The sequence below is a fragment of the Urocampus carinirostris genome, chromosome 5 (assembly GCF_059441175.1).
Source record: "Urocampus carinirostris isolate Australia breed hairy pipefish chromosome 5, RoL_Ucar_1.0, whole genome shotgun sequence".
NCBI lineage: Eukaryota > Metazoa > Chordata > Actinopteri > Syngnathiformes > Syngnathidae > Urocampus > Urocampus carinirostris.
The window spans coordinates 15,792,409-15,807,957 of record NC_142353.1 but is presented as its reverse complement, the minus strand read 5'-3'; the positions used below and the strand labels follow the sequence as shown (position 1 = coordinate 15,807,957).

At 42.8% G+C, this 15,549-nt stretch overlaps 1 protein-coding gene across 1 annotated transcript; it reads right to left on the bottom strand.

Annotated features, from left to right (window-relative positions):
• Nucleotides 1–5,758: 5,758 nt before the first annotated feature.
• On the bottom strand, nt 5,759–9,192 carry LOC148365568 (uncharacterized). Its single transcript, XM_088335054.1, has 3 exons — nt 9,044–9,192; nt 8,784–8,953; nt 5,759–7,601 (listed from the first exon to the last, which is right to left on the bottom strand). Exons 2-3 carry the CDS (start codon nt 8,890–8,892, stop codon nt 6,433–6,435), a joined length of 1,278 nt encoding a protein of 425 aa, XP_088191180.1. The 5' UTR covers nt 8,893–8,953; nt 9,044–9,192; the 3' UTR covers nt 5,759–6,432.
• Nucleotides 9,193–15,549: the final 6,357 nt, after the last annotated feature.

Sequence of the window (15,549 nt, the reverse complement as noted above, 5' to 3'; positions counted from 1 at the left end):
CACAGTTTACGGGTGCCAAATGATAATACCAGTAATGGTGGTGCCAGGCCAGACAGAACAGATGATCCTTGGCAGCAATGCCATCAAATATATTTTGACTCAATTGAAAAGTACTGATGGCTATTGGAGATTAGTTTCCACTCCTGACAACGGTCTGTCCGATAACCACAGTCAATTCCTGTCAATGCTTTCCAACACAGAGAGATGGAGAGGTGATTGCATTCCAGACAAGGTAGGGACAGTAAAAATCAAGAGTTGCGTGACGCTGAATCCACGGACCGAGTACGTTATTTGGGGCAAGTTACCTGAGTTGGCCGGGACGTCTGCGGGAAGTACAGTGGTCGTTGAGCCAACCCAATCAAAGGCTGGGCCCAGACAAGTCCTTGTCGGACGAGTTGTTACTCCACTCTGAGGAGATGGATGGGTGCCTGTTAAAGTCTTTAATCCCACGGACAGAGTTGTGGTGCTGAGGAGAAACAGGAAAATTGCAGATGTGTCTCCTTGTATCGCAGCGGAAGACCTGCCCAATGCAGAGGAGGTCAAGTGCAACGTGCAGAGTGTACAGAGCAAAGAGGTCCGACCCAGGTCAGAAGAGGACATGATGCGTACATTGGAAGCTCTGGGACTGCAAGACATTGACCTGAAGTCATGTGAGGTTTCGCTGCAGTGTAAAGACAAGCTCCTTCATATCATCGAACAATTCGAGTCAATCTTTTCTCGCCATAAGATGGACTGTGGAGAGGCCAAAGAGTTTGTACATCGTATCCACCTTGTTGATGATAAGCCGTTCCGTCTACCCTACAGACGTATACCACCAAGTCAGTATGAAAAACTGAGGACAACTCTGAACGAGATGGAAGAGAAAGGAATTATTCAGTAGTCGACTTGCGACTATGCATCTGCGCTTGTTCTCATATGGAAGCGGAATGGAGAACTAAGGGTATGTACTGATTTCAGAAGGCTTAATGCAAGAACCATAAAGGATGCCTGCCCACTACCGCATCAAGCTGATGCGTTGGCCGCACTTGGGGGAAATGCCCTTTTCTCCACAATGGATCTGACGTCAGGCTACTACAATGTCCCCTTGCACCCTGACGACAAAAAGTACACGGCATTCTCCTCACCATTCGGGCTTCACGAGTACAACCGGCTCCCTCAGGGACTTTGCAACAGCCCAGCAACATTTATGAGGATGATGATGTCGATATTTGGTGATCAGAATTTCATGAGCCTATTATGTTACCTCGACGATCTGATGGTGTTTGCCCCCACAGAAGAAGTTGCACTCCAACGCCTGCAGATGGTGTTTACTCGCCTCAAGGAACACAACCTCAAGCTCGCACCCAAAAAGTGTTTTTTCCTCAGACGGACTGTGAAATTTCTTGGGCATGTCATCAGTGAGGATGGAATTCGGACTGACCCCGAGAAGGTGAGAGCGATAAATGACGTACAAGTCGCTGATCTAATGGAGTCGGATGGCAAGACGCCATGCCCTAGTAAAATCAGATCCTTTCTAGGCATGGTGATACATTTCCAAAGCTTCATTGAAGCATGTTCTGCGAAGGCAAAACCTCTGTTCAGGCTCACATCTGAATCTGGTGACAAGCATAAGCGCAAGAGAGCCCGCAAGAAAGGTCAAGTGAAGCTGACGCCTGCAGATTGGTCCGATGCATGCCAGAACGCCTTTGAAACACTGAAGCACGACCTTGTGACAGGTGTCCCTCTGGCCCACCCAGATTTTGATGCGCCGTTTATTCTGGCTGTCGACGCATCCTTTGATGGGATTGGAGCAGTCCTGTCACAGCTGCCACCTGGTGGAAAAGTAGCCAGACCAGTCGCCTTTGCAAGTAAGACGCTCTCTCGCTCCCAGCTCAACTACCCTGCACACAGGCTCGAATTTCTTGCCTTGAAATGGGCGGTATGTGATAAATTCAGCCATTGGTTGAAAGGAAGACACTTTACCACGTGGACCGACAATAACCCACTGACATACATTTTGACCAAACCAAGACTTGATGCGTGTGAACAGCGGTGGGTAGCGAAGCTTGCTGCATACAATTTTGACCTGAAGTACATTCCCGGCCCAAAGAACATCGTAGCCGACGCTCTGAGCCGTGAGCCATTTGTACGGTCATGTGTGGGTCATCGCCTTGTTACCGAGCCCTATACTTCGCTCTTGGACCAAGTCAACGGGGTGAACAACAGTACTGTGCAAGAGGTGTTCAGAGTATCCAACAATTGTCACGCTGTTGTAGACGAGAGTGCTGGGACATCAGACGAGTCAGTAAAAAGGGCAATTCCATCAGGCTCCAATGGTTCTGTGACATCAGAAGAAGTTGCTGCTGTCTTCAGTGCTCAGTCCACTGGTGGCGTGGGTCAAGTGATGGGAACAGATGCCAACCTCAATCTTCTGCAGAAGGGAGATCAGTCAACGGCACTCCCACAGAGTCAGCTTGTTGGTTTACAAGAACAGGACAACACAATAAGCAGAACCATGTACTTTGTGCATAGACACAAGAGACCTACCAGGCGTGAGAGAGCTGTCGAGTCGCCTAGTGTGATGAAACTACTGAAACATTGGAGCAGACTCACCATACAGAATGGCATGCTCTACAAAATAAGGAAAGATCCTCACATGGCCAAGAAAATCTTCCAGTTTGTGGTGCCTGATTCATTGAAACAGAAAGTCCTTCAAGGTTTACATGACTCAGCAGGTCACCAAGGCCAGAACCGTACTTTGTCTCTGGTGAGGCAACGATTTTTCTGGAATGGCATGGAACGTGATGTTGTGAATTATGTCAAATCCTGTCAGCGTTGTGTAGTAGGGAAAACACCGGAACCACACAACCGTGCACCACTCAAGAACATAGTCACCTCTGAGCCTATGGAGTTGGTCTGTATAGACTTTTGGACTGCTGAGAAAGAGAACAAGTCTGTAGATGTCCTGGTCGTAACTGATCATTTCTCCAAGATGGCGCACGCCTTCCCTTGCAGGAATCAAACCGCCAAACAAGTTGCTCGCCGTCTGTGGCAGGATTTCTTCCTTGTCTATGGTTTCCCACGGCGTATCCACTCTGATCAGGGAGCTAATTTTGAGAGCAAACTGATCAAAGAGCTTCTAGAGATGGCAGGGGTGCAGAAATCCCATACGACTCCGTACCACCCCATGGGAAATGGTATCGCAGAACGATTCAACCGAACTTGGGAGATATGATCAGAACCCTTCCCCCTCAGCCCAAAGCAAAGTGGCCACAAATGCTGCAGCAGCTCACATTCTGCTATAACTGCACAGAGCATGAGACAACAGGGTTTGCACCGTTTTACCTAGTGTTTGGTAGGATCCCTCGTCTCCCTGTCGATGTCATGTTTCAACATGCTAATACCAATGATGCTGTTGTCAGCTACTCTGACTTTGTACGCCATCTCAAGAAAGATCTACATGAAGCTGCTCAGATTGTACAGAGGAATACTCTCAGAGAACAGACTCGTCATGCCAAGCTGTACAACCGTAGGGCCAAAGGATCACCCCTCGTCGTGGGAGACCGGGTGTTGATCACCAACAGAGGTGTCCCGGGGAAACGCAAAGTTGCAGACAAGTGGGAGTCGACCCCGTATGAAGTCATATCACTCAAGCCTGATCTCAATGTCTATAGAGTCAAGGATTGTCTGACGGGCAAAGAAAAGGTAGTTCACAGGAATTTGCTGCTCTCTGTTAGCTTCTTGCCCTTAGAGGATGATCTGGCCAGCGAATCTGAACACTCAGAGTCTGACGCTGCTATGCATGGAAGTGATGTATGCCCTGATTTACCTGACGCGGTTGAAGACACTGATGTCCGTACAGTAAACTGGGTGATACAGGCAGGTGAAGAGCAAGTTCATCCAGAGGTAGAGGATAACTCACTAGACAGTAGATCTGATGCCCAGTCCGACTCTCGCAGTGTTGATACATCCAGTCGAGGAAGTCAGCACATCCCCGAACAAGATGTTGACCATACTTCAAGTGACAATACGGAAAGCCCATCACAGTGCTCTGAAAACATGATCCCTTTGGGTATGGGTCTCCCAGACGAGACCCCATTGAACCCTGACCATCCGGACGCAGACTCCCCTGATACTGACTGTTTAGACTTGACTGTCCCAGACCTTCAAGCTCAGGTTAATTGTGCTCAACCTGACCGTTATGGTCTTAGGGTCCGCCAGTCCATCAGGCCTCCTAGTCGTCTAATTTGTCAGATGAATGACCAGTTGGTAGGTGACAATCCTCTGTCTGCAATATCTGCTAGTTCCTAATTTAAGTTCAGTAGAGATACACTTTCAGTTTAAGTAACAAAGCTTGAGTAAGAAACAAGAATTGTGCCTATGTGAGCACTTACAACTACAGGAACAATGTTTGATATTTCAGAGATGTAACAGGCATCTTTGAGTCTGTGCTTAGATAGGAGTTTGATCGCCTCCTTTCTTTTCACACTCCTTTTTTGGGAGAGTTTTAGAACTGACATGCACTTCAGTTTGTTCCTTGTAATACTGTACCAGTTTTCGTGTCTTTTTCATCAGTATTTGCCGTTTTGGCTGTGATTTTTTTTCTGTTTAGTGTAGCACTCCCATATTTAGCAGAATTTCAGGGGGGTGTATGTAACGGGTGTAATAATAACTTTTATTTTATTGAAATTCCTGCTAAAATATGTGTATAGTTTTTGGTAAATGTCCTGCAATGCTGAGTCCAACAGTGCCATCTGCTGGTATGGGGTGGGGTTTGGTTTTGGCTTCTAACATGTGACTAGGAGGCGGGGTTTGTTGTCAGTTTTACCAGAGTACTACAAAGAGATCAAAGAGATCAGACCCAGCAGAAAAAGCTAATGTTGTGACTCATCCATTTGCAGAAACTGTAATAATAAAAACCTCATCATCCAGTCCAGCGTGAATGTGGATCTTTGGTGGGACACGTACACCGCGGTTACAATAGTATTTATTTATAATAGTGTTATTGTAGTAGTATTTTTGTAATATTTCTATATTATTATTTTCTCATCAAAATGAAGACAAAATAATATATGAAGTCCGTTTTAAAGCAATAAATTTGAAACATTCACTTCTTGAGTGAGTTATTCAACAAGAGTCCTTTGAACAAGCTTTCTATGCATCTATCAACAGCACCCCCTTACACATTCAAATCGAACAACCCTACCTTGTTGCATTACAGAACAATGGTGACAAGATGGGCCGTTGAGTTGTTAGTTGGAAAAAACACAGCCTTTTGACTGTCCGCTAGTCATAATAGGGGAGTAAGAAAATATCTGCGACCTATAGTGTTAAGTAGACCACTTAAAATGTATGTAGTGAAGCTACTTCATAAGAGTTCTAAGAGTTTAGTGTAAAGCCTAACAATCTGTTGGCAAGGCAAATTCAATTTTGATTACAAATAACTGATACTGTACATAAATTTGTTTTTGTCTACATAAGGATATTTATAAAATTTTCTTTGAATTTACATGGTAAAGTGTTTTATGTTAACTTCTCAACATATTCCTGGATTTGTTCCCAATGAAAATGCATCATAAGAGCTTGCTGCTATTCCATTTTTTTTTCTAATTCTTCCTCCATAGCTAAGTGGCTTTGGTCAAACAACTCCTGGACTGAAAAAGGGGCCCATTGAAATAGGACCAGGGGCCCTGGTCACAAATATGCTGGGATGGAGAAACGAGTACAAAGAAACGGTTCATAGTTATGTTTTATTTTCCAGTGTTTGTAGGTTAAACACACTAAATAACATCAGATAACATTCAATTTTCAAATATCACCGTACACAAATATAAACCAGGAAAACTTTGTTTTCCTTTTTTATACAGAACATCAACAAAAAAGAAATATTTTATCATTTGCAGTTTTGTTACCAAGAAGATAAAACGAATGGCCAACATGGACCACTTCAGCACATATAACATTTCTAAACATCCATCCATCCATTATCTGCACCGCTTATCCTAAGTAGGGTCGCGGGGGTGCTGGAGCCCATCCCAGCTATCTTCAGGAAGTGGGCAGGGGACACCCTCATCTGGTTGCCAGCCAGTTGCAGGGCACAAAGAGACAGACAACTCACTCATTCACAACTAGGGACAATCTGGACCGGCCAGTTAACGTGATATGCATGTTTTTGGAATGTGGGAGGAAATTGGAGTGCCCCGAGGAAACCTACGCAAGCACGGGGAGAACATGCAAGCTCCACACAGGAAGATTTGATCCTATGACCTCAGAACTGTGCCGCAGACACGCTTACCACTCATCCACTGTGCAGCCCATTTCTTTACATGATGTTGACAATATATTTTTCCTCTTTTTGTTTCAGGGAAAGGGAAACAGTCTAATCCAGAGGCAACAAGGTGATGAGATCATTAAAATGAGAACAAAAATAAATAAAAGCTGATGGGTAAAAGTTCAGTTGGAAAGTTTCTCACCAGTGTGGATTCTTGTGTGCTTGATTAGGTTTTCCTTACGGCTGAATTTTTTATCACAATCGGAGCAGGCAAAAGGCTTCTCCCCAGTGTGGATACTTGAGTGATATTTTAAGGCATTCTTCCAGCTGAATCTTTGACCGCAAACCGAACATGCGAAAGGCTTCTCGCCAGTGTGGGTTCTCGTGTGCCTTTTTAAGTCTAGATTACAGGTGAATGTTTTACCACAGACAGAGCAGGCGTAAGGTTTCTCCCCAGTGTGGATTCTTGTGTGCTTGATTAGTTCTTGCTTACGGCTGAATGTTTTACCACAAACTGAGCAAGCAAAAGGTTTCTCGCCAGTGTGGGTTCTCGTGTGTCTTTTTAAGCTCCCGCTCTCAGTGAATCTTTGCCCGCAAATTGAGCAGGAGAAAGGTTTCTCACCAGTGTGGGTTAGTGTGTGTGATACCAAGTTTCCTTTCTGGGTGAATTTTTTACCACAAACTAAACAATTAAAAGGTTTCTCCCCAGTGTGGATTCTGGTATGCTTGATTAGGTCTTGCTTACGGCGGATTTTTTTACCACAAACTGAGCAAGCGAAAGGCTTCTCACTAGTGTGTGTTCTTGCATGGCTTTTTAAGCTCCCACTCACAGGGAACCTTTTACCGCAAACTGAGCAGACAAAAGGTTTCTCGCCAGTGTGGATTCTTGCATGGCTTTTTAAGTGCCTACTCTCGGTGAATCTTTTAGCGCAAACAGAGCAGGCAAAAGGTTTCTCGCCGTTGTGAACTTTCATATGCAAATTCATATGACACTTTTTTGTAAACGCTTTCCCACAATGAGGACATGCGCTATCACCTTCCGACTGTGTGTCGCTTTCAGTGTTTGCAGAGTCGGATGTTTCGTTGTCTTTTGTTCTCGAATGTTGGCGGGAGCTGAAGCTTAGAGGCTCTTGCCAATTGTTCTCTTCATGTTGACCTTGATCGTCAATGGTTGATTGGACCTCAGCCACTAGCAAAACGTTAAAATCTTCCTCTTCTTTAATACAAACAGGCTCTACATACTCGGTCTCCTGCTTAATGTTATAAGGCTTAAAATCCTCCTCGTCCTCAATTTTAATGCCAGGAAACTCTTGTTCCGGTCGCGCAGTGGGGGGATGTTTTTCACTCATGTCTGCAAAACGGAGGACAAAGAAAATCAGACAAAAGACATAAGCATGAGGAAATGTAAGAATCCTTGAAAAGGGATTTCACATGAAGTAATCCCTCATCCGGAATGACCAGGCTGCAATGGATGTTGCAAGGGCATCATCAGACAATACACAGTCAGCAGCAACATTAAAATATGCGTAATAACAGAAATTATGCAATAAGTCCAGTTGAATGCAAGGTTAAGCTTCTTGTCTCAAAATCTCCATCAATGCAGCAGGGTCTACTTCAGGGGTGGGCTAACCTTTTGACTCACCATACAGCATTTGTGCTTAGGGCACCCAAATGTCTAGAATTGGCCATATATATATATATATATATATATATCCCGCGACCCTAATGAGGATAAGCGGTACGGCTGATGAGATGAGATGAGATATATAAATATATATATATATATATATATATATATATATATATATATATCCATCCATCCATTATCTGCACCGCTTATCCTCAGTAGGGTCGCGGGGGTGCTGGAGCCCATCCCAACCATCTTCGGGCAGTGGGCAGGGGACACCCTGAACTGGTTGCCAGCCAGTCGCAGGGCACACAGGGACAGAAACCTCACTTTTGCCCATTCACACCTAGGGACAATTTGGAGCGGCCAATTAACCTGACATGCATGTTTTTGGAATGTGGGAGGAAACCGGAGTGCCCGGAGGAAACCCACGCAAGCACGGGGAGAACATGCAAACTTCACACAGGAGGTTCGATCTCATGATCTCAGAACACACACACACACGCGCTTAGCACTGCTCTGTTCTGTCTGTCTGTCTGCAACAGTTTCTCTGACCGGGATTCGAACCCAGGCAACAGCAGCGAGAGTGCTGCATCCTTGCCACCAGACCATCGGTGACTTTATATATACATATACAGTATAGTGCAAACCGACAACGAGTGCTACAAAGCACAAAGAGGTAAACACAAATTACTGAAACTCAAAAAGACATCCCCATAGTTGTGTAAAATCCAAACACACAAAATACAGCAAACGCATCACTACATTAACGTTCAGAGTTTATCATGTCTAAATATACATATTAGAATATAATCGGAGAGAGAGAAGACAGGGCCCTATGCAAAATAAAATATTATGATACGTTGGGTGTTAACAGACAAAAATTAAACGTCAAGGATGACCAACCTGATCGGATCTGCTTGTATACAGAGTCCGGCGGTCGATGGTCTCGTTCGGTCTCCTCTTGCGCTCCTCGAAGCTCCTCTTTGAAATGTGCTTTCCCACTTGAGCACATTTTCTCCACGTCTGAAGCTCACGCTGGTGTTTTTACCAAGTTGGATAGATTTTCCATACGGCTGAAACGGAACGTTCCGTCGGATCGACTCCAGTGGACAAATACAGTCTCGGTCGGGAGTAAAAAGGCAGTGATTACGCAAAGTACAGACCTGCAGAAATGACATTAAAGTCGTCCTGCTGCCAAGCGCCAATAGCTGTAGATTGAATACATGAAATCTGGGAGTTTTTGTTTAATATGATCTTATTCGGCGTTTGGTGCAGCAGTCATCACCAATTAATGGATTGTATGATGCAGACTCTTCATCGTTGGTGGCACCCGTAACATTGGTGCATTACCGCCGCCTATCATGAAGTCAAGTCAAGTCATGTTAATTGTATAGTCCTTTATCACAATGCGTCTCTAAGACAGTGATTTTCAATCAATGTGCTGCGACACACTAGTGTGTCGTGAGAAATTATTCAATGTCACTATTTAACATTTAAAATGTTATATAACATTTATGAATCATTTTCTGCAAATATGATGTCTTTCTCAAGTGTTTGTGCCGTAAAAACTGGGGGTATTATAAATTATATTACGTAGTGTTCAGTGTCATTTCACAACATTTTTAGATAGTGGTGTGCTGCAAAATGTCTCCAATGTAAAAATCATGCCCTAGCTCAAAAAAGGTTGAAAAATACTGCTCTAAGGGCTGCACTGACCAGAGATTATTACAGTCTACAAAATATCATTACACCATCCCTTGATCTAAAACTACATGAGGGCAAGGAAAAACTCAAAAACCTTAACTTAAGGAAAATTAAGAAACCTTAAGAAAGGAGCCCACTTGAGGTTATCCCCCTTGGTGGATGATCAGGCTGCAACGGATGTTGCAATAACAAATAATACACAGATATTGTCAACGTGAAATATAGGTCCTTCGTATGCTCTGGAATAGAAGTGTGTTTCAAGGCTAGATTCAAACAGTTCCACTGAGGTTGCAGATTGAATCTCAGAGGGCAGAGCATTCCACAGCTCCGGGGCCCGAATGGAGAACGCTCTCAAACCTGCGGTTCTCTTCTTGGCTCTTAGGATCACTAGTAGACCATTATTTTCAGAGCAAAGGCTATAAGTCCCATTTGTTTGTTTGGTCGCTTGGTTGGTCGTTTGGTTGGTCGGTGAGTTGGTTGGTTGGTTGGTTGGTCGTTTGGTTGATTGTTTGGTTAGTTATTTAGTTGGTTGGTTGGCTGGTGGGTTGGTTGGTTGGTTGGTTGTTTGGTTTGTTGGTTGGTTGGTTGGTGCGCTTAACCACTAGGTGTGTCTTGGAAAAGTACAGCCTGATGGTGCCCATCCCTCTCCAAAGCCAACATATGTTTCCACCTGGTCTCGAACCGGGGACATTTCCTGTGTTCCACTGTAGTACTCCTTAAAAATGCTAAAAGTATCCTTTGTTGAGGCCTAAAACTCAAGTCCAACAATCAATGATATTTCCTTTATTCACTTTTTCCTAATGAGTCTTTAACCAGTAGAAGACACTATAATACACAGCGTTGTTTTAAAAAGGAAACAATTGATTTTTCAAGCAATGTCAAGCTAACGCAGGGATTCTCAATAATTTTTTGTCTCACTTTCCCTCGGAAGAACACAGTTTCTTTGGGGTCCATTTGACCAGTACAGTATATTACCAATAATAATGTAATGTTATTCAGAAAATGAAATAATATTTTAAATACCTATTATTCTGATATATATTCTAATAACATTTTCTTTTCCACTCTCCGGTAAACTTTTGACTCAACCTTTTTATACTAAGCAGTGTGTGACACAACAAAATGTCAAATTATTGCAACTACGAATAAACTATGAAAAAACACTATAGTTTTAAAAAAAAGCTAGTAATAACACACATCCCTGAAAAACACAGGAAACATAAATTAAACTATTTTCCAAAAGAACAGATAGTACAAAACAATTTTAACCTTTTGAATATTCAACAACACGGAATCAATGGACAAATTAATACTATTGACCAATCACAAGAGGGGAAATAGGGCGTATAGACGGGAGCTGTCGTTTGTTTTCAAGAAGGAAGTCAAGTCTTAAGCTGTTGCTGGATGTGCTGTTGGTCATGTTTAACGTGCATCAGTGCTCTACCATTTTTTAGAGCGTAGAAAAAGTTGTGTGAATTCAAGGTAGTGGTTTTCAACCAGTTTGCCCTGTGACGCAAGAAATTGCCCAATCTTATCCTTGTATTAATTTTTGCTTTCTTTCAGTGATCATTCAGGTAGCTAACATTCATTCATATTAGTAGTTGGAAGAAGATTATGTTTTTTTTTCTTTTTTTATACTAATCATGTGCTTATGACGTAGTAAAAGAAATATCCAAAAACCTTCCGGAAAGCTCGGCAGAAAAGTGAAAAGAAAAATGGTGCGGTTCGGTTGTTTTAAGTCCCTGTAATCTGTGTTCTTCCTTGTGCTTTGTAGCACTTATTTTCAGGTGCACTACACAATGCAGCGGCACTTAGTGGTCAGCTATTACACAATGTCCCTTTACGTGATGAACAAAAGAATTCTGGGGCAAGTTTTTTTTCCACGACAGTGGCGCAAAAGTAACAGTTTTAAAAGTAAATACCTGTCAGTGACCAGAACAAGCACTCGGATCCAATCGCGTCAGTTTTATAATTTATTTGGACAAGGGTCGGTGGAGCAGGCTTGGGACGTCGTCTCTTGGTGGCAGAAAGTCTCTTTGGACGAAATGGCAGCTCCGTGGTGAAACGCGTGACGAGTAACGTAGCAGGTAAGTCGGTGGCCGGGGCGGGAGAGTAGGTCGTAAACTTTTAACAGAAAAGGGTCAGGCAACGAGAAGCAGGCTTGGAATACACAAAGGGAACGTGGGTACCTTGAATGTTGGAGGCTCACTCATGGAAACGAGGAGTACACTCGAACGTCCATCTCTGGACGCTGACAGCTTAAGTAGAAAGCTTCCACCAACCAGGAAGCACGCCAGCTGATTACCTCAGGTGGCTCCAGTTAGGTAATCACGACAATACCTGTATACCATTAAGCCATAAAACATAACTCTGCTGCACACATCATCACCAAATCCCCCCTCTCACCATCACATCACCCCTGTCCTGCAGCAACTCCACTGGCTCCCAATCAACCATAGAATCAACTACCAAATCCTGCTCTACACCTACATGGCCATTCATAACCTTGCTTCTCCCTACCTCTCCGACCTCCTTCACACTGCCACGCCATCCCGCACCCTCAGATCATCTTCCTCCCTCTATCTCACTGTACCCCCTGACCGCCTCAGCTTCATGGGAAGCAGAGCTTTAAGTCGCTCTGCTCCCCAGCTCTGGAACTCATTGCCGCCTGACCTTCGAAATTGTCGCAACCCGGTTCAGTCAAATCAACCAGTTCAGGGTATCCCCTGCCCACTGCCCGATGATTGCTGGGATGGGCTCCAGCACCCCAGCGACCCTACTGAGGATAAGTGGTGTAGCTAATGAGATGAGATGTTTTATTGGCTATTTATTGTTTTATTCTTGTTTTACTCTTCCTTTATTGTTGTGTCCTACTTATTTGTACAGCGATCTTGGGTTTCCTGGAAGGCGCTTCAAATACAATGTATTATTATTATTATTACAGTATATTTAACAACTTATTTTGTAATAGTAATCAATTAATGATAAAATACACCAATTAAAGTAATAATTGTGCACATAATTATGTTCAATTTAATTATTATTAAAAAAGACATATTTAGAACGTAGTAAAAAGATGTTCTACTGATAGATAGTGTTGCTCATTTTAAGCGTATGCAAGTTTTTTTCTTAAAAAAGCAAGAAAAAATATAAAATAAAACTTGGAAAAACAGGTTGGAAGTACAGTAAAATCAAAAATTCCAAATACTGTACAACAAAATGAATTACCCGTTTTAATGACCTCCTGAGCCACCGTGACCACAAATAAATAGAATACAGTACACTTTATACTGTCAATTCAGACAACATGATAATTTTAACTTAAAAACACACCTTAATCTGGTGCCAAGAATTATTATTTCAAACACTTTCGATGGACCGTGTGCCTCGAGATTTTTCATTGAAAAAAGTGTACTCCAAATAGGTTAGGAAACACTGATCCAAGGAACCAAAAGAGTTGTAGTACCGCATGTCCCCATCAGATGCCGCAATACGTGATTTATCTGGGTTTGTATCCGATATTCGGTCGGTTTGTACTTTTTAACAGAGCAAGTGTTGGCAAAATTACTGTTCTTTCTAAAAGGTCTCATCTCATCTCATTAGCTGTACCGCTTATCCTCATTAGGGTCGCGGGGGGGGCTGGAGCCTATCCCAGCCATCTCCGGGCAGTGGGCAGGGGACACCCTGAACTGGTTGCCAGCCAATCGCAGGGCACACAGGGACAGACAACTCATTCGCTCATTCACACCTGGGGACAATTTAGACCGGCCAATTCACCTGAAATGCATGTTTTGGAATGTGGGAGGAAACCGGAGTGCCCGGAGGAAACCCACGCAAGCACGGGGAGAACATACAAACTCCGCACAGGAAGTCTGGAGCTGGATTTGAACCCACGACAGGTTCCCATGACATGAACTGTGCCGCACAAATGTTAGAAAAAGCGTCGGGCTAATATATTAGTAATTTAAAAGTATTACCATAGGAAAAGGGAATCGGTATGAGTAAAGGCAACTGTAATCACTTGCAGGGTTATTTCCAAGTTACACGTATGTACATTTTGTTATCAACCTTTTTTTAAACGTAATTGTCGAAACATCGAAGTGATTCGTTCGAATCCCTCATTTTATGATTGTATTTTGTTTTGATTACCCCAAACTATCAACATTTAAAGCCAACTGTTTGGGTCAATTGATCTTGCAGCTGATCTTTTTAAGGCACGCAAAATTAGGTTTTCTTCTTGGCAGCGGCACTAACATAACAACCAAAACGAGTGCGGGAATTCTTTGCACTTGGTCTTCAACGGTCACAACAAAAACTGCAAATTAGTGATTATGAAATGCAAACATGGCCAGGAGTTGAAGAAAGCGCAATTTAAATCGAATAAATAAATCGGATCATTTAAATTGATCTGCGTCTGCAAGTTCCTCAAGAGCATAGCGGAGTAGTGATGGGTTGTTCGGAAACGAAACGACTCTTTACGCCGGCTCTTTAAAGTGAACGACGAAAACCGACTACCCATCATCAATTCTCTGTTTCCTCCGACCTCCCTGCCCCCCCTCTCTCTGTCTTACTATCTCTGTCTTTCTCTTTTGCTCTTTTTTCTCCACCTCTTAATTTTCCCATTCCTTACTTCCTCTTCTTTCTTTCTTTCTTTCTTTCTTTCTTTCTTTCTTTCTTTCTTTCTTTCTTTCTTTCTTTCTTTCTTTCTTTCTTTCTTTCTTTCTTTCTTTCTTTCTTTCTTTCTTTCTTTCTTTCTTTCTTTCTCTCTTTCTTTCTCTCTTATTCGCTTATTCTCTTATTCTCTTATTCTCTTATTCTCTTATTCTCTTATTCTTTTATTCTCTTATTCTCTTATTCTCTTATTCTCGTATTCTCTCTTTCTTTCTTTCTTATTCTCATAGTCTCTCTTTCTTTCTTTCTTTCTTTCTTTCTTTCTTTCTTAGTCTCTTAGTCTTTCTTTCTTTCTTTCTTTCTTTTTTCTTTCTTTCTTTATTTTTTAATCTCTTAGTCTCTCTTTCTTTCTTTCTTCCTCTCTTTTATCTCTTCTGTTCTCTATTCCTCTCTCTCTCTCTGTCTCATCTCTTTTTTAAACTCCCCCTTTCTCTGTTTTTCTTTCCCTCTATCCCTCTCGTTATTTTATTTTCTCTCTCTTTGGCTTTCTATTGCTCTCTCTTTCTTCCTCTTTCTCTCTTTCGCTCTCTTGAAGGCGCTGAGGCTGATCAATCAATACGAGTGGCGTCAATTATGTGGGTTTTTTTCTCAGAATAAATAATTTTAAAGTTTAAACAAGGTAAAAGTTCACAGTATGTTAAAACAATAAATGCGATATGAAGAGCACAATTCAAGGATCCCTCGACCGCCGGGCTTTTCAGGGCACTAATAAGGACTCAACTATAGACAGTTTTCTCCACTGTTATGGTCCATGGCCTGTTTTTGGGTCATGGCAAAGTTGGCACCAGTTTATTCCTTGATGTTGTCGGCCCAGTTCTTTTATGGTCTTCACCCTACTTCTACCTCCTTGGACTGTGCCCTGGAGAATAAACTTGTCCAGTCTTGATGGTCTTATGAAGGGACCATACCACTGACGTTTTTGGGTTGACAGTTTTTCTGTGGTGTTCAAGATTACCTCTGTTGGTGTTGCACAATTTCGTTTGCCAGATGGGCTTAGTAGCTGATGGTTAGAAGTTTGCTCTAGCGCCGGATCTCCATGGCCTGGATTTTCTTTTCCAGTTTTGCTAAAAGAGTCCATGTCTTGCAAGCGCAAAGGAAGATGGAGGTAACCAAAGCTTGCATGAGTCTGATCTTGTTTCTGTCCCTCCAGATGGGGCCATGATTTTTGGTTCCGACCCCTCTTCTGATATGACAGCTCCACGATATTTAAATTTGGTGACAGGTTCAAGCTTTTGGTGGTTGATGGTGGTTTTCATGGTGATGCATTTGGGGCCATTGATCATAACATTTGGGT